Source organism: Pongo pygmaeus, chromosome 9 (genome assembly GCF_028885625.2).
Source record: "Pongo pygmaeus isolate AG05252 chromosome 9, NHGRI_mPonPyg2-v2.0_pri, whole genome shotgun sequence".
Lineage (NCBI taxonomy): Eukaryota > Metazoa > Chordata > Mammalia > Primates > Hominidae > Pongo > Pongo pygmaeus.
Window position 1 is genome coordinate 20,909,310 of NC_072382.2, and position 18,737 is coordinate 20,928,046.

The 18,737-nt window shown below is 52.5% G+C and overlaps 1 protein-coding gene across 1 annotated transcript in view; it reads right to left on the reverse strand.

Moving 5' to 3' along the window:
• CREB3L1 (cAMP responsive element binding protein 3 like 1) overlaps positions 1-18,080 on the reverse strand; it is a 44,526-nt gene extending 26,446 nt beyond the window's left edge. The window contains exon 1 of the mRNA XM_054439769.2: positions 17,462-18,080. Within this exon, the coding sequence (XP_054295744.2) occupies positions 17,462-17,563 (102 nt within the window). The 5' untranslated portion in view covers positions 17,564-18,080. The remainder of the gene's footprint in view (positions 1-17,461) is intronic.
• Positions 18,081-18,737: the final 657 nt, after the last annotated feature.

Below are 18,737 nucleotides of genomic sequence, written 5' to 3' on the forward strand. Positions count from 1 at the left end.
GCCTGCATGGGACCCCTTCTGCGTCTGGGGCCGACGCAGAAATGGCCTGGCCGTCTCACGGTGTCCTAAACCCCTCATCAGTAGCGTGGCCCCGCCCCCACCCCCGCAGGGAGAAGTGGAGACCCAGGGTCTCCCCGACGACCCCGACTCAAAGGGCGAGCCGGGCCTTAAATCCCCTTGCAGCTCCATCTCGAATCGTCCTACCGTGGGGCGCTTTGGTGGCTGTCTCTGGTGGCGGCAGAGGGGACTCTCCCGGGGCAGTAATGGTACCAGCTCTAGCCTTGTTTTCCCCCTCCCTAAATTCCTTCCCCAAGGTCAGTGCAGAGACAGGGTAAAGCTCTGGGGGCGCAGCTGCCTGCTGGGGTCGGTGTAGGAGAATGGTTTCCCTGACCAGAAGCAGCCTCAGCGCGCCCCCTTCCCTCAGGCCCCTGGCTCCTTGGCGCCTGCACCCCCATTCCTAACTTCTGCCCCTCCCCCGGCCCAGGCTGGTTAAGTCTGTGCTTGGGGAAAGGAGGGAGGAGACCGGAGCGGGTCCAGGCTGAGCTGTGGGATAAGGGGTGGGGGGGAATCCTGAGCCCGGACATTCCTTCCGAGAGAGTGAGAGCTAGGGAGAGATGGGAGGAGAGGCCTCTCACATTTCCCCCTTTCTTTCCCCCCGCAGGCTGGGGCCCACAGACCCCCCCACACCCCAACACACACTGACCCATGCATTCCCGGACGGTTACTTGCCTCGTGGTCACTAGAAAATTGTCCCCATTTCAAGCTGAAGGGCCTTCAGTCTGAGTCACTGCTGTGCCTGGGGGGCGGGGAGTGGTGAGAGCAGGGAGAGGAGGTGGGCCCCTTGAGTCTCCAGTTGTCAGCAGACCCACCCTGTCCTTAAGCATTGCCATCCAGTATTTGGGGTTCCTAAGAGACCCAGGCCTTGCCTTCCCAGAGCCAAAGCCACCCTGTGAAGGAGAAAATGCACTGAACTGAAACTCAGGAGGCTCTAATTCAAGACTCAGGTCTGCTCTGAGACCTGGGCAGTGGCAGGTGTCTCCTCTCCTGGCCTCGGTTTCCTCATCCGTTACAGTCTGTGTCTCTATGGAAGCGCGGTTGACAGGGGCCTAGAAAAGTGAATTAGTCTTCAGAACGTAGGCCTTTTTCCTCTGCTCTGGCCTTTTGGGGACTGGATGGTGTGAAACCAGTTCTCCTGGTCCCTGGAGCCAGTCCCTCCCTGAGTCTTCCTGGCAGAGTATGGGGGTTAAGGGAGCACATTGTTCCAACCCCCAACCTCACTCTCAGCCCCCAGTCCCCATAGGCCTAGGGAAAGCGGCTGCTGAAGTTTCATATTTTCCCCTACCGAACTGGTCACCACAGAGCCCAAGTCCAAATAAGCAGAAATACTTCTGTGTGTGTGTGCACGCACGCATGTGCACATGCTACACAGATGTGGGCTGAGGGGGTTCCTTCGTACACAGGGAAACACCACCTCTCTGACACCACATAGTGAAAAGTACACCCATCGACACATTCAGACTGTTCCATGTGCAGCCTTGTACAGGTGCTATCACACATACTGCTACCCTCACAGAGTCACATAGGCTGACGCTGTCAGGTATGAACGCAAACTCAACAAGACACACTCATGAGATGTGATCAGACAAACAGTGGTTCACACCCCTACGCTCACACACATGCGAAGTCACCCCAGACACAGGATCACACAGATATGGTCACGCATACACGCACACACACCATCTCACATGACCACAGAACTAAATGTTGGCGTTGCCAAGCCAGCATCTCAGTGCCTGAGATGACTGAGTCATGTGAACACCAGTGAGGGAGATTTGGGAGCCCCGGGCTTGCATGGGGCTGGGACACTGAGGGCTGGGACTGAAGAAAGCGCCAACATGGGGACTGAGCTTTTCTTTGCCAGTGTGTGCTGGAGAAAGGAAGGAGAGAGGAATCAGCAGGCTGGCGCCAGCCGCAGGCTACTTCAAAGCAGAGCAGAGTCCTGGGGAGGGTGTGTATTTTCTGCAGCCCCCTAGCCCTGTTAGTCTGGCCCTTCCATTGCCCCTCCTGACACTGGTAACCTTGTCCTGGTCAGGCCATAGCTTCCTCAGTTTCCCAGCCAGCCCCTGGCATCTTCTCACCAGGCGGCCCATGCGCTGTGGCCCAACCCTGGGTTGGGCACCAGGCACTGTCTGGGCAGGAGGAAGCGATGGCAGTGAGTGCCGCCGCCCAGGGCTGGGATTAGCTGTGTCTGGCACCTCCGACGGCACAGCAGCCCACGATCTGGCTGCTGGAGACATTGGTCTATAGGCAGCGGCCAGGGGATCCCTGCAGGACAGCTTAGGACACTGGAAACCGAGTGCCGGGGTTGGCGCCAGGGGCCTCTGGAGAATAAGGGCATCTAGTCACATTCATTTATTCATCATTCATGCATTTGTTCAGTATTTACTCAGCACCTACTGGGTGCCCAGCTTTGTGGATACAGAGATGAACAAGATCCAATTCCTGCTCTCAAAAGGCTTTCTGACCAATGGTGTGACAATGACGGGTAAGTTCAAGTCTCGAACTCTGATCCCTCTCCAGAGCATCCTCCACCTTACATCAAGAGAGATCTTCTAGGCCAGTCAAGGGGGCTCACACTTGTAGTCCTAGCACTTTGGAAGGCCCAGGTGGGAAGATTGCTTGAGGCCAGGAGTTTGAGACCAGCCTGGGCAACATAGCGAGATCCCATCTCTAAAAAAAAAAAAAATTTAAAAATATTAGCCAGGTGTGGTGGGTAATCCCAGTCACGCAGGAGGCTGAGGTAGGAGGATTACTTGAGCCCAGGAGTTTGAGGCTGCAATGAGCTAGGATTACACCACTACACTCCAGCCAGGGCAACAGAGCAAGACCCTGTCTCTAAAAAACGGGATCGTGTAAAACTTAGAAGTCACTATGTCATTTCTCGGCTCCATAGATGAGGAACTTGTACTCATCATCAGTGAATCATGGCTCCCTACTACCCTTAGGATAGAGTACAGGTTCCTTGGTGTAGCTTCAAATGATCCAGCCGTATTGCCTATATGTCTTGCTGTGTCCAATTCTTGTCCGAATCTGCAAAGCCTAGCATTGGTCCAGGCACCCTGTGGATGCTCAGGCGTTCGCTGAGTGACTGACTGACTGGATGAGTGTGTGAATGAAGGAGTATGTCAGAGAGCTTATGGACTCAGGCCCTTTTTTCTGCAGCAGAGAGCCTCCAGGAATGACCGTCCCAAATTTTGCTCTGATGCCAGCTTGCTGCTGCTCCAGGCAGAGTCCGTGTGTTTGGACTCCTTCCCTCGGCTCCTCCCTAGTGGGGCCGCTGTACCCATTCTCCGGGTTGTTCTTCCTTCCCCAAGCCTTTCTGTTCTTAAGCCCCAGCCAGACCAGGTACGTGGGAAGCACAGACTCCACTCAGTGCTGGAATTGCTGTCCCCCCAGACCCTGTCAGGCCTAAGGGTATAAACAGAACACAGTGGCCAACCCTCCAGGGCTGCTCTCCCGGCCCCTGGCCAGCTGGAAGGCCCTCCTCGCCTAGAGCCTACCGCCTCGCTCTGGCTGGAATTCCCTTCGCCTCTCCCCTCTCCTCAGTGTACTCAGCATTCAGCCTCTGACATCCTCAGCAGTCCTGGCCCGTCTGAGTCGTCCTCAGGTTTTATTTTTGGAAGGAGTGTTATCCTCTCTCCTTATTTACTCCCTTCTTTCAGGGAAGGTGTGGGACCCCTGGGCTCAGCTGGGGATTAGGCTATTGACTCCAGTCCCTGGGGTCTGGAGCTCTCTGGGCCTCCATGGGAGGGGACCTCCAAAGACTCTTGACCCACCCGATGCTTCAAAGCCAGCTGTCTCTGCCTTCCTTCCCCCACCCAGTAGGTGACTAATGCCTGCCCTTGCCCTTCTTGAAGAGCTCCGCAACGGCCAAAAGAAATCATTACAATTTTCGAACTGAAAGGAATTTTGGCATCATTAGGTCCACCCCCTCTTATGTGAAGAGGCAAAGCGTTCAATGGTTATGAGCAAGGGAGTCAGACGGACCTGGTTCTAATCCTGGTTCTGCTACACACTGTGCAGGCTTTGGACAAGTTACTTAACCTCTCTAAGCCTCAGTCCTGAGTATAAAATGGGAACATTCATATCCACCCCACCAGGTTGCTGTGAGGATTAAATGAGACAACAATTGTAAAGTGCTTTATATAATGCAGGACATATAGGAGGAAGGCTCTCATTGAATGTAGCTGTTATTATTACAGATGAAGAAAACCGAGAGCTGGGGATGGGAGTGCAATGCCCAGGGTCACACAGCCCAAGGTAAGCAGCCATTTCCAGAGTCATTCATTTGTCTCTATCTCCCTTCCAAGGAGAAGAGAAGGACTGGCACCAGCCCAAAGGCACATTTTCCTTGAGTCAGTCGGATGGGCAAACCACTGGGTCTTCAGTGCCTCCCTCCTGCCACCATGCCCTGGCCCACCTCTGTGGCAGGCATTTCCTCCATTGCCCCAGGGGCCTCTTTCTTGCTCACTGAGGGTCAGGGGTCTGGGGAAGAGACCCCAGTACTCAGCCCCAAGTGGCTCCCAGGCCAGTGGGACTCTGAGGGGAGGGGTGAGTGCTGGGTCCTGACATCACAGAGCAGAGAAGCTACAGCCATAGTCATGCAGGCCAGCTGGGGCCCTTCCAGTGCATCCAGATGTCTCAGGAATGTGCTGAGCTGGGAACTACCACCTTCCTTCCCTCCCCATCCCCAACCCCTCATCCCCTTGCTTGCTCAAGCTCTGCCTCCGCCCACCCCCTCGGCTCCTCCTCTTTCATCTCTCCCTGGGAGGCCTCCTGTCCACTGTCCCTCTGGCACCGTGCCACAGTCAGGCTCCCTCTCAGTCCTCTGAAGGGATTGTCAGAGGCAGGAGCCCTTCCCCTCCTGCAGACCCCAGGGGCTGAACTTGTGGGGTGGAAGGAGATGGGAGCTAACTGGGAGGAGAGAGTTCCAAGCGGATAGTGCATGCCAGATCCCAAATGTGGAACTGATTTGCAGCCCTGGAGAGAAAGGGGTGAAGGCCTTGGGGCGGCAGAGGGCAGGGCTGGAAGGATGGTGAGTGGGGCTCTGAGCATCTTGTCCCAGCCAATGGGTAGCAGGGTCAAGGAGCTGGTGTGCCAGGCTGGGCTGGGCTCAGGAGGAGGGTTCAGACCCTTCTAGGCCCCTGGGGTTCATAGGGACGTGCTTTGTCTGATAGTGGAGGGTCCTGAAGTATTGGAGGAGATGGGGGAACCTTGTTAGGGTCTTGGTGTTGGGCCAGGAGCCAGGACATGGTTCAGGCTGGAGCTCCCAGCCCCAAAGAGGAACAGCCTGTCCCTTTGCAAGGGCGGAGTTGCCTTGGGCCTCCCCAGGCCAGCCTGGCTCTCAGTGCTGGGGGTGAAGGAGCCAGAAGGGAACTGGTACTCCTGGCCCAGTGCAAGAGTCACATCAGGGCACGGGGTAGAAATCAGAGGAGAGAAGGGACCTGGAGTCAGCTGTTGTCCTGGGCTCAGGGAGGTCCCACAACTCTGTTCCCCCTGGGGGAGAGTCCCTGATCACCCAGACAGGCTGACAGCTGAGATCCGCCTGATAGACTGCAGGCCTCCTAGCACTGAGACCCTTCAGAGGAGCTGGTGACCATCACCTGGTGCAACCCAGAGCTATCATTGGCTCCCTCCTGCCTGCTGAAAAACTCCTAGCTCCTCAGCATGATACTCAAGGACTGTCAGAAACTGATCCCAACTTACCACTAGAGCTGAAGCCCCCTCATTTTCTCTTCTCTCCAGGCTAGTTGGATGGACCATTCCCAGCTCCTTAAACCTGCTGTGGTCCCCATGGCTGTAGGACCTTTGCTTATACCTCTGCTGGTGCCTGCAGTGTTTTGTCCTTTATCTCCTCATTCTAACTCTTCCTATACTTTAAGGGGCCAACTCAAATGCTGCTTCCTCCAAGAAGCCTTCCCTGATCACCAAGCTTGAAGAGTCATCTCCCTCTCTGTTCTACCACAGCACTTACAGACTGTTAGGTCATTGGTTAATATCATGCCCTGAACTCTAATTACACACAATGGGATCCAGCTGTCCTTCTAAACATTACCCTTCTTTAGGGTAGATCAAAGACAGGTTTCATCTTTTTTGTTTTGGAGACGGGGTCTCACTCTGTTGCCCAGGCTGGAGTGCAGTGGTACCATCTTGGCTCACTGCAACCTCTGCCTCCTTGGTTCAAGTGATTCTCCTGCCTCAGCCTCTCAAGTAGCTGGGACTACAGGAATGGACCACCATATCCGGCTAATTTTTGTATTTTTTGGTAGAGACGGGGTTTCACTGTGTTGTCCAGGTTGGTCTCGAACTCCTGACCTCAAGTGATCCGCCTGCCTCAGCCTTCCAAAGTGCTGGGATTACAGGCGTGAGCCACCGCGCCCAGCCAAATTTCATCCTCGAACCCTCTGCAGAGCCTCAAACAGGGCCCAGCATATACTCTGCCTAATGGTAATGATCATAATATAATAACAGTGAATATTTATGTACCAGGCACTGCTCTAACTCCCTGCATGTAGTATCTCATTTAAGCTTCAAAGGATAAAGTGGGTCCTCTTAGTACCCTCACTTTATGGATGAGACGCTGAGGCTCAGAGTAGTTAAGCAGCTTGCCTAGATTCATTCAGTTAGCAAGTGGTCAAACAGGGATCTGAACCCAAGCTCTGATTGCAGAACCCATGCTCTTAAGCACCCACAACAACACTGGTTGCTGAAGGAATGATCCTGCTGCCCCATTGCAGCACCTAGTCCAGGGCCAGATACAAAATATGGGCCCCCACTCCACACACTGGGTTCATCCTGGGGATCCGGTTTTGCTCCTTTCCTGGTCATCCCTCTCCTGCTGCCCAGAAAGAGCCCTGAGAAGGGGCCTGGGGCTTTTTGGCTTTACCCAAAGGAAAGAGCCCTCCATCTCCAGAGAGTTGAGACAGAAAAATAAAATCCCTGTGATCAGGGCTCTGCAGGGCTGGACAAGGTGGGATATTCCTACAAGGGCTGTCAAATGCCATGGGCCTTCCTTTTAGGCAATCACAGCAACAATCAAAATAAAAACAGCAAGTGGGACCATAGTCAATCATAATTTAATTTTAAAATAACTAAGAGGGCCATGTGCGGTGGCTCACGCCTATAATCCCAGCACTTTGGGAGACTGAGGCGGGCGGATCACTTGAGGCCAGGAGTTTGAGACCAGCCTGGCCAACATAACAAAACCCCGTCTCTGCTAAAAATACAAAAATCAGCCGGGTGTCATGGCGCATGCCTGTAATCCCAGCTACTCGGGAGACTGAGGCAGAGAATCGCTTGAACCTGGGAGGCGGAGGCTGCAGTGAGTGGAGGTCGCGCCATTGCATTCCAGCCTGGGCAACAGAGCAAGACTCCATCTCAAAAATAAATGAATAAATAAATAAAAAAATTAAAAAAACAAAGAGTATAATTGGATTGTTTGTAACACAAAGGATAACTGCCTGAGGGGATGGATACCCCATTCTCCATGACCTGATTTTTTTTTTTTTTTTTTGAGACAGAGTCTCAGTCTGTTGCCCAGGCTGGAGTTCAGTGGTGTGATCTTGGCTTACTGCAACCTCCGCCTCCTGGGTTCAAGCAATTCTCCTGTCTCAGCCTCCTGGGTAGCTGGGATTACAGGTGCACACCAGCATGCCCGGCTAATTTTTGTATTTTTAGTAGAGATGTGGTTTCACCATGTTGGTCAGGCTGTTCTCAAACTCCTGACCTTGTGATCTGCCCGCCTCGGCCTCCCAAAGTGCTGGGATTATAGGCGTGAGCCACCGCACCTGTCCTATGATGTGATTATTATGTATTACATGCCTGTACCAAAATATCTCATGTACCCCATAAATATCTAACCTACTATGTACCCACAAAAATTAAAAATTGTCCAGGTGTGGTGACTCATGCCTGTAATCTTAGCACTTTGGGAGTCAAGGAAGGAGGATCGCTTGAGCTCAGGAGTTCAAGACCAGCCTGGGCAACATGGCAAAAAAAATCTTTACAAAAAATACAAAAAATTAGCCAGACATGGTGGTATGTACCTGTAGTCCTAGCTACTTGGGGGGTTGAAGTGAGAGGATCACTTGAGTCCGGGAGGTTGAGGCTGCAGTGAGCTGTGTTTGTGCCACTACACTCCAGCCTGGGCAACAGAGTGAGACCCTGTCTCAAAAAAAAATTTAAAAACCAAAACAATAAAAACAGCAGTGGCAACTATTGTTTATAGAGGGTTTATGGTGTACCAGGCCCTTTACAAGAATTTCTAATAGAATTCTCTTAAGAACCCTATGTTTTACCATGAACCCTACTTTTGGATGAGGAAAATAAGCTTGGAGAGGTTAAAGCACCTGCCCAAGCTCACACAGGTGACAAGTGGGAGCCCCCAGGTCTAAGCAGCGCTGAAGACGTCCCACCTCAAGCAAGGATCACCTCCCCAGCACTTGCCCCATCATCTGCCATCTGACCTGCGGACCTGCTGTCTGCACACGTTGAGCTTGAGAGTACGCACCTGGTCTCGGGACTTTCCTGTTTAAAATCTCCCCAGAGTGGGGTGGCTTCAGGATCTACAGCTCACCTGTGTCCCAAACTCGTGCAGCTTTGAGAGACCAAGATATTCAGAACTGAGTCTGTTTTCTTTTCTTTTTCTTCTTTCTTTCTTTCCCTTCCTTCCTTCCTTCTTTCTCTTTTTCTTTCTTTCTTTCTTTCTGTCTGTCTGTCTGTCTGTTTGTTTTTTGAGACAGAGTCTTGTTCTGTCACCCAGGCTGGAGTGCAGTGGTTCAATCTCAGCTCGCTGCAAACTCCGCCTCCTGGGTTCAAGCAGTTCTCCTGCCTCAGCCTCCTGAGTAGCTGGGATTACAGGCTCCCGCCACCACACCTGGCTAATTTTTGTATTTTTAGTAGAGACGGGGTTTTGCCATATTGGCCAGGCTGGTCTCAAACTGCTGACCCGCCTCAGCCTCCCAAAGTGCTGGGATTACAGGCATGAGCCACCATGCCCAGCCCTGAGTCTGATTCTTAAGCTGGGTAAGTTTCCATGTATTCATTTTATTATACTTTATAACTGATAGATATACATTCTATATATTCTTCCAGTGCACAATATGTCATAATAGAAAAGGCCATGATGATAAACTGAAAGGGAGAGATGGCATTTATGCTAAGATTCACGATTTGAGTAATCAAATGAATGAATGAATCAATCAATCTACTTTAAAAAAGAGGATCATCAAAGCTGGAAATGTAGAAGTGTCCTTTCTTTTACTATCTATCCACCCACCTATTCATTCCTCTATCGTCCCCACCCTACTCCATCCTGCCTTCCTTCCATCCATCCAATAAATAAACATTTCCTGAGCACTCAGTCATTATAACTGTACCTAGGGAATAGCCACAAATAATTGACTGACACACTCTGCTCTCAAGGAGCCCTCAGTTTAGTTCAGAAATGAGGAGGCCAAGGCCCAGAAAGGGAAAGTGATTTGCCTAGGGTCACACAGCAAGTGAAGGAAATGAGGTGAAGAAGGGTGAGCGTATTCCAGGTGGAGGGGAACCCATGGGCAAAGGCTCAGATCTGTCTGCCTCCAAAGCGAGCCCCCGTCAATCACTGCCTGAAACCCACCTCCTGGCTCTCCGTGAAGGCCTGAAGAGCCTGCCTCACTCCATCGCTACTTTCATTTCTGTTATTCTTTTGGAAGGGGAGGAGGAGCCAGTGGCTGCTGCTGTCCAGCTGTTATGTCGGACCACACATCCCAGCCCAGATGTGTCAAACTCTCTGTGATGGGTGAAGTGGCTTCTGGGCCACGAGCCACGAGCCAACGGCCAAGGAAGCGGCAGTGAAGGCTCTGTCCCAGGGGAATTAGGGGAGGAGGCACACCGAACCTGGCGGCAGGGAAGCCCATGGTTGCTCCAGCTATCAAACTGGCCTTGTAGACAATATGGTGTGTCTAGGCGGTGGGGATCAAGATCTTTGACATTCCAAAGAAATCAATACCTTTGACATATTTCCTCTGAGGGTCAGAGTCCTGGGGTATTTCCTGCCTCTCCCAGCTTCTCCTGAACCAGATAATCCCACCCCCACACATTCCCCAATCCTGGTCCAGGGTCCTGCCATTCAGTCTGGCTTCCCCAGGGCTGCTCAAGAGGGTTACACAGAGTTCCAGCTCACGGTCTTGACTTAACTCCACCCAAATATTCCTCCTCCATCCTGCCCCCAGGAGTGCTGAGACTTCCAGAGGAACAGCCTGTTCTCCAGCATCTGCAGCTGGTTTCTTGAGGGAGGTTCAAGGGCAAGCCAGGTCCCAGAGAGAGATGCTCCAGGAGGACCTCGGTACCAGGACTCGCATGAGGCACATGATATAGGAAGAAGACACAAAACAGGGATGTCCTTTATGCTCCCCTCTCCTGGTGCAGTAGCCAGGCCAGGCCAGGGCAGACAGAAACAGAGCCTCCTGAGGAGTCCTGGGAGCTGCAGAGAGCAAAGATCCAAGTCCCCAGAAGGGCTGGGGAACAGCATCCTGGGGGTGAATCTGAGGATAGGGTGTGAAATGGGATGTGGGAGCTTATCCAGGGGATCTGGTTTTGCCCATAAAGCTCTAGGCATCCAAGGTGCCCTAAGGATGGGAGTGGATGAGGATGAAGACAGGGACCCTGTGATATCAAAGATCCTGAATTTTCCTTGCTCTAGAGGGGAAATCTCAAACTAGAACAACGAGAGAACTTGCTTGTAGCTTCTTCTTGCTCCCCTCTTTGACCATCCATAGGACTCCTGCCCTTGAGCGGAGTGCACAATGGATAATAATGCCTATACGTGTTCAGTAAAAGGAACACGGCCCCAGTCCCTGTGGAAATGCCTTTTTTTTTTGAGACCAAGTTTTGCCCTTGTTGCCCAGGCTGGAGTGCAATGGTGCAATCTTGGCTCACTGCAATCTCCACCTCCTGGGTTCAAGGGATTCTCCTGGCTCAGCCTCCCAAGTAGCTGGGATTACAGGCACATGCCACCATGCCCGGCTAATTTTTTTGGTATTTTTAGTAGAGATGGGGTTTCACCATGTTGGTCAGGCTGGTCTCAAACTCCTGAACTCAGGTGATCCACCTGCCTCAGCCTCCCAAAGTGTTGGTATTATGGGCGTGAGCTACCATGCCTGGCCAGAAATGCCTTCTAATAACTCCTTTGCCACTAAGGAAGAGGGAAATTGGGGCAGCATGTGCAGAGATCACCTTCTGAGAAAGCTTTCATGACCTGTAGCCTGGCTCAGCCTCCTGTCATGCTCTGCTCCATCATGGCGCCCACCATGGTGTTGATACTGCCTATTTCCCTCTCTGTCTTTCTCATTCGTCCGTGATTGACTGGAGGGTCGAGTGTGTTTTCTTCATCTGGGTTACCCTGGCACCAGCATAGATGTTCCTTCAGTGCCCAGTTGCTGAAGGAATGGACATGTGTATTAATGAATGAGCAAGTGAATTCCCGGCTGGTCCAGGGAAGCCGGAGGGACCTCACAACATATCGGAGTGCAGACAGCACTTCTGTGGGACCCAGCATCCCCACCACCCTAAGGGCTAGCCAGTCCAGGATCCTGAAAACCCCAGGATCCCTTCAGGAATCATAAGTGCACCTCTTGAACACTTAGATCTGATTTTTTGGGTCTTGCTCTGTTGCCCAGGCTGGAGTGCAGTGGCATGATAATAGCTCACTGCAGCCTTGAACTCCTGGGCTTAAGTGATCATCCCACGTCAGTCTCCCAAGCAGGCAGGACTTCAGGTATGTGCCACCATGCTAGGATAATTTATTTTTTGTAGAGATGGAGTCTTTCTGTGTTGCCCAGGCTGGTCTCAAACTCTTGGCCTCAAGTGATCCCCCTGCCTCCGCCTCCCAAAGTACTGGAATTACAAGTGTGAGCCACCACATCCAGCCTGGGATTTTTAAAAAATAATTTCTCCCTTCCCTTACAAGGATTGCCCCAGTCTAAAGTAATTTTCTCTACAAATATAGTAAGTCCTTGAAATACAGCAAAGTTCACTACAATGTGACCCAAATTTGACTTCTGTTCTATGCTCAGGCCCCTTCTCAAATAAAAGTGAGCAAAACTCCATTCTCTATGGGGCTGGTTAAAAAAAAGTGACTGCCTCATGCTCCTGTGGTACTCTTTCTGTTTGGTCTGCTTTGTGCAGTAAGGTGTCACAATTTTTACTTTCCTGCTTTTTGTGATAGTACAGACCATCTGAAAAATACTGTTTTTCGTTAATTCTACAAAAATATAACTCCACATTTTATGTAATTGGAAAATTTATTTTTAAATTTGTATTATTATTATTACTTTTAGAGACAGGGTCTGGCTCTGTTGCCCAGGCTGGAGTGCAGTGATGCCATCATGGCTCACTGCAGTCCCAACCTCCCCAGCCCAAGTGATTCTCCCTCCTCAGCCTCCTGAGTGGCTGGGACCACAGGCATATGCCACCATGCCCGGCTCATTTTTTTTTTAAATTTTTGTAGAGACGAGGTCTCCCTATGTTGCCCAGACTGGTCTTGAACTCCTGGGCTCAAGCAATCCTCCTACCTTGGTCTCCCAAAGCATTGAGATTACAAGCATGAGCCACTGCAAATGAACATAATTGGAAATTTTTGACTGGGCATATTTATTGCATTATTGTAGAGTTTTACTACATTGAGCATCTATTTTGTCCCATGTGACTGTGCTAGGTTTATGTCAATGCACAAAACTGATATGGACTCTCCTCTTATGGAACTTACTTTCTCATGGAGGAAATAGACAATAGGCCATTAAAATAATTGCAAACTAGGTTAAGGGCTAGAAGAAATCAAAAGACTAAAACAGAAAAGAACAGGGGGTCCCACTTTAGGTAGTCAGGGAGCATTCCCTAAGGAGGCAACATTTGAGCTGGGATCAGAAGGCTGAGATGGAGAGACTAGGGGAAAAGCAGTCCAGATGACAGGAACAGCATGTGCAAGGGCTCTGGGGCAGGGCTGGAAAAGGCTTAGTCTTAAATTGGGTGAGTATGGATCCAGGAGTCCTAGAGCAATCTGAAGAAGAAACTGGGGAAGACGGAAGCCCTAGAGACAGTGCTCAAGAGTGAGACCTGAGCCACAAGTTCAAATCCCCTGTGGGTCAGCCAGCTGTAGACTATTCTAGACCAGGTGCTGCAGAGGCCTGTGCAGTTGGGGGATGGCTCAAGTTAATGAGAACTCATTGAAAACCACGGAGAGCCCTTCCTGGATCCCAGAGACAGTGCAGGCTCTGCAGGACCTCAATGGCTGCAAATAGATGGGCTTAAGGACACTTTTCCATCTTCTCTAAGAATGTGGGGTCTGGCTTGGGCCCCTTTTTCTTCATCCATCCATCCATTCATTCATCCATCCATTGATTTATTCATTCATTAACGATTGTTAGGCACTGGGATACAGCAGTGAACAAGACAGACCAAGCCCCTGACTCAAGGAACTGTTCCCTCAACACTGGGGGAAGCAAAACCCAAACCAAACCTCTGCTCAAAACAAACTTAATGTTTTGAAAGAGGAGTAGGTATCAGAGGTCTCCTTTCTGAATAGGCACCCTGAGATTTGGGCTCCTCCAGTAGGTTTTTCATTAGATCTTTTCTAGCAGATTCCACTCTGAGACCAGAGTGCCTTAGCACTTCTGTCCTTTTTCCTGTTGGTGAGAACTTAAACAGAAACACAACAAAAACACACACAAATCTCCCCTTTTAAGGACTGTTAAAGGCCCACCCGCAGACATAGGAACACCCAAACACACATACTTCTCTAATCTCCCTAAATCTCCCGAAGGCTGGGGGTGGGAGTGCCTCTCTGCTTCCCAGTTAGCTCAGGAGAAGCCAGGCTAGGGGTGTGGGGAGTAGTGATCAGCCTTAGCCCCCACCGCCTCCCCGCAATGCTGGGCTGGTCCCTGGGTCTCTGTCACTCCCACACCTGGCCTCCCCAGCTGCAGGGAGTAAACGGGTGTGCTGGGCAAACATCCTTGCAGCTTCCTGCTGCTCCCCTCTGAGAAAACAGACCTCTTCTTCCTCCTCCTTCTCCTCCCCACACCCTCCCAGCTGGGGCTTCTCTGGGATCCCAAGCCAGTTCCCTCTAGAGAAGCCAGACATCCCTTCCCCTTAGCCAGAGGAAGGAGGGGACAGCACACAGACCTAGTGTTTCCATCTGGAGAAACGACCTGCTCTCCCTCTGGTCCTTTATCCCAGTTCTTGGAGCCCAGACCCTCTCTCTCGTATGGGCCGAGGGGCTGAAGGACCGCAGAGTACAGTGGCTCAAGGGTGGCCACATCAGAAACCGTGGGAGGGGCAGGGAGGAGATGCCCCCACATGGGACAGGAAGGGCAGCCCCCTTCTGAGGATCTCTGAGAATCACATAAACAGAATTGCAGCAACATGAAGGTATCCTCATAGAAAGAAAAATAAAGCAGCCCAGCCACCTCCAAACACACTTGTCTTGACTTTGTGTACTCACTCTTTAGTCTGTCCAAGTGCATGTGTATTTCTTGCATAGTTGTTTTCAGGGTGAGCATACATTTTGCATTTTGCACAGAGCAACAGAGCACACACGATTTCCACATGATTTATGGCTCGTATCTGGATTTTTAAGGAGGATAGCAAATATTCTGCTCTCCATTTTCCAGACCGAGAGGCACACAGACGCCATCCCTACCCATCCTTAACCCTGGAAACATTTTCCTATCCTCATGCAGAATGAAAAAGTTGGGGGAAGGGTTGGAATGGGATCTCAGCTGGAAGGGACCTCGGATATGGAGATGGAGGCCCCAGAGAAGGAAAGTAACTTGCTATGTTCACACAGCAACTCCTAGCTGAGCAATTCTCACTATCACCCCCATCCAGTCTCTATGGATCAAGCCAAAGATGAACGTTACATGCCAGGCATTGTGCTACATAACCTTCACTTTAATTTTCTCTCGAAATGCTCACAGTAATGCTCTAGTTCTAATATTCCCATTTTTCAGATGAGGAAGCCAAAGCCCAGAAGAAGAAAAGTCACTTTTGGCCAGGCGCAGTGGCTCACGCCTGTAATCCCAGAACTTTGGGAGGCCAAGGCGGGTGGATCACGAGGTCAGGAGATCGAGACCATCCTGGCTAACACAGTGAAACCCCGTCTCTACTAAAAATATAAAAAAAATTAGCCGGGCGTGGTGGCGGGTGCCTGTAGTCCCAGCTACTCAGGACGCTGAGGCAGGAGGATGGCGTGAACCCGGAAGGCGGAGCTTGCAGTGAGCCGAGATCACACCACTGCACTCCAGCCTGGGCGACAGAGCAAGACTCTGTCTCAAAAAAAAAAAAAAAAAAAAAAAAAAAAAACAAGAAAAGAAAAGTCACTTTTCTGAATTGTCCTGCTGGCTGGTGGCAGAAACAGAGACAGAATTAAATCTCCTGATTCCCAGCCCAAGAGTCCTTTCTCTCTTTCCTTAGACACCCCATCTTCTCCCACTGCCTCTCCTGGCCCTGCCCAGGTGCGAGATGAGGAGCCTCCCCAGCAGGGCTTTTCCTCCCCAGTGTCCTAGTGCTGGATCCCACTGTCTGGTCGTGCCTCCTTTCCTGTGCTGGACCAAGGCCCAGATGAGCAGCTGGGGATGCAGGGCTGAATGGAGCAGCAGGAAGAGCCTGCGGGCGGCCGAGTTCATTCAGAAGAAATCCCAACTCAGAGCTGCCAAGGCCGAGGGAAGCTTACTGCAGGGCTCTACTGCCCCGCTTGACTTCAAGGGTCCGAGCTCTGACAAACCTCTTTCCCTCTGACTAGTGTCTTTTACCAGCTTCAAGAGGAGGTGTGGATCCCCCATCCCTGCTGCTTTATTCCTGGGATCTGTGCCAGAACCATCTATAGGAAGACCTGATCCAACCTCTCCCCCATTTTACAGACAAAGAAACTGAGGCTCAGGGAGGAGAGCCAGTGGTAGGGACCAAGCTTACAGGGGAAGCAGAGCCAGGACTAGAAACCAAGTCTCTCTGCAGTCAATGCAAGCCCTCTCCCCTTATACCCTTGTCCTGTCTGCTGAATTATGCTCTCTCTGCCTGGGACAGGGGCCTTCCTCAGAGCGCAGGGTGACCAGGATGTGCTGCTTAATGGAGAACAGGGAGACCTCAGCCCCCATGCCTCCTTGACTCCGGCTCCTGTCCCTTGGCCTGGTTCCTCACCGTCAATCTAGTGGCCTGGGACAGTTTAGGTGGAAGTCCCAGATGCTCAAGTCCTCTAAGGACTTGGCTCTTGCCTGGCCAAGTTTATCTTGGTCCTGGGAGGTAGAGGTCAGCAAGTAAAGAGTCTCAAGTGCTTGATCACAGGGTGTGTGTGTGTGTGTGTGTGGTGTGTGAACAGGCATTCACATGCAACTGGTAGTTCACTGAAGAGGGGGCTCCCACTAGATTCCCCAATCCACATTTTATCTGGCCAGGCCCTTCTGAACCCAAATATTTTCTCCCATTCTAAGTCCATGCCCCTCCCCCATCAAGGCCTTAGGGCTGAGCCTGAGAGAGGGAGGGAGGGAAGAAGAGAGAGAAGCCACGTTTCCTTAGGGAGGGAGGGGAAGAGTGAGAAAGAGGAGAAAGACAAGCTCACAGTTGGACCTAGTCAAGAAGACATAGGGAGAGGGAGACACAAAGTCAGCCAGACTCCAGGAACAGAGGGACAGAGCAGAGATCTAGAGGCAGATGGAGAGAAATGGCTCCCTCCTCCTGAGCCATCACCCTGTGTTGCCCTGACGGCCTCCTCCCAGCCCCCAGCCTCAGGTCCCTCCCTGGAGTTGGGGGGGGGGTCTCTGGGCCTGATTCCCTGGGGCTGCCAGGGAAGCACCCTGAAATTTCTGGGCCTGGCTGAGAACCCAGGTCTGGCTCTGATCCCCGAGGGGTCGGGTCTCAGGCCCTCTGAACGCTCCCCGGTGCGCCCCCCAGCGGAGATCCAGCCTATGAGCCACCGAAGCCCCAAGAGAGGCGCAGGAAAGGGCGCTGCCACTTTGCGCCCAGTCTTGTCCTGGAACCTGGGGTGGGTTGGGGACGGCTAGAAGACGTGGGTGGAGGGCGGGATTGGTGTCTCTTGAGCTCAGATCCGAGGATCGGACGGAGCCGATACCTCGATGGCCCCTTCCCCCTAGAAGGTGAAGGCCAATGTATTCAAAGATTGAGCCCACAGGAGGGGCGCGCACTGGCACCAGCTCTGAGGCTTAGGTCAGACGGGGTTCCAAGGGAGGTGTCCAGGGACCTACTCGTCAAATCTCGGAGCTCCAAACACATGTCGCTCCTGGAGACCCTGCGCTGAACCCTCTCCCCGGCTCCTGCCCAGTGATGTGTAGTCGGGTCCTTCTAGGGGCCCAGGCGCGCCGCGAGGACGGGTGCCGAGGGGTGGAACGGGAACGGAGACCCTTCATCTTACCGCATTGTTGAGGAAGTCCGACTCGTTCAGATCCCCCAAGTCCAGGAAGCTGGATCCGGGGAACAGCCTGTCGGCCGGGAAGGGTTCCAAGACGGCGTCCATCGCGGCCGGCTCCCGGGACCCCCTTCGACTGGGCTTCCCTCACTCCAGGGCGGCGGCGCGCCCAGTCCAGAGCTCCTGCCTGAGCGCTGGCAAACGGGCGGGGGGCAGGTCCGGGGCGAAACCCCGGGGGAGGGGCGGACGGAGGCGGCGCGGCCCGGGGTGGGGGGCGCGGGGGGCGCGGGGGCCTTAGGACAGCGGCTAGGAGCGGGATGGGCTCAGGGGCCCCGGGCGCACCGTGGGCATTCAGCCGACTCCACCTCCTCCTGCTCCTCCTGGGGCGCAGCTGGCTTCCATGGGGAGCCCGGGGGTGGGGCTGAGGGCTTCAGGAGCCCCCCGGACAGGGTGGGAGCCCGGGCGGGGGAGCTAAGCGCTCCCCCGAGACTGGGTGGCTGCCGGCCTCTCCTCTGTCTCTGCGTCTCCCTCCGCACGGCTTCTGTCACTTTCCTCTCTGTGAAACCGGGAACCCCTGGCTGGCTAGCCCAGCTGGCCAAGGCGCCACGCCCCCACATCAATATTCACGATAATTTAATATTAATGAGAAGAGGGCGTGGCTCGAGGACTCCGCTCTCCTTTTTTAAAGAGACATCTGCAACTTCGTCTTTCTTAGTAATCTCTCTTCTCTGAACCCTCAAGGTGGGGGCTTAAAGCAACAATAGTCCTGGAACCGATAACAGTGTTCCTGGAACATTGGCATTTTAAGGCTTCACCAACCACTGTCCCATAAATTGATGAGGGAGCTATTTCCATCCTTCCAGCCTTATGCTAAAGCCTGCACCAAACCCAGTCAGGGAATTCCATTTCACAGTCCCCTCAACAGATCTCCCCTCAACGGGGGAGATTTTCAGCTTTTTAAAAATTTTATTTATTATTATTATTTTTTTTTGACACGGAGTTTCGCTCTTTTTGCCCAGGCTGGAGTGCAATGGTGTGATCTCGGCTCACTGCAACCTCCGCCTCCCAGTTTCAAACGATTCTCCTGCCTCAGCCTCCTGAGTACCTGGAAGTACAGGCGCGCCCCACCATGCCCAGCTAATTTTTGTATTTTTAGTAGGGATGGGGTTTCACCATGTTGCCTAGGCTGGTCTGGAACTCCTGACCTCAGGTGATCCGGCCTCCTTGGCCTCCCAAAGTGCTGGAATTACAGGTGTGAGCCACCATGCCCAGCCGATTTTCA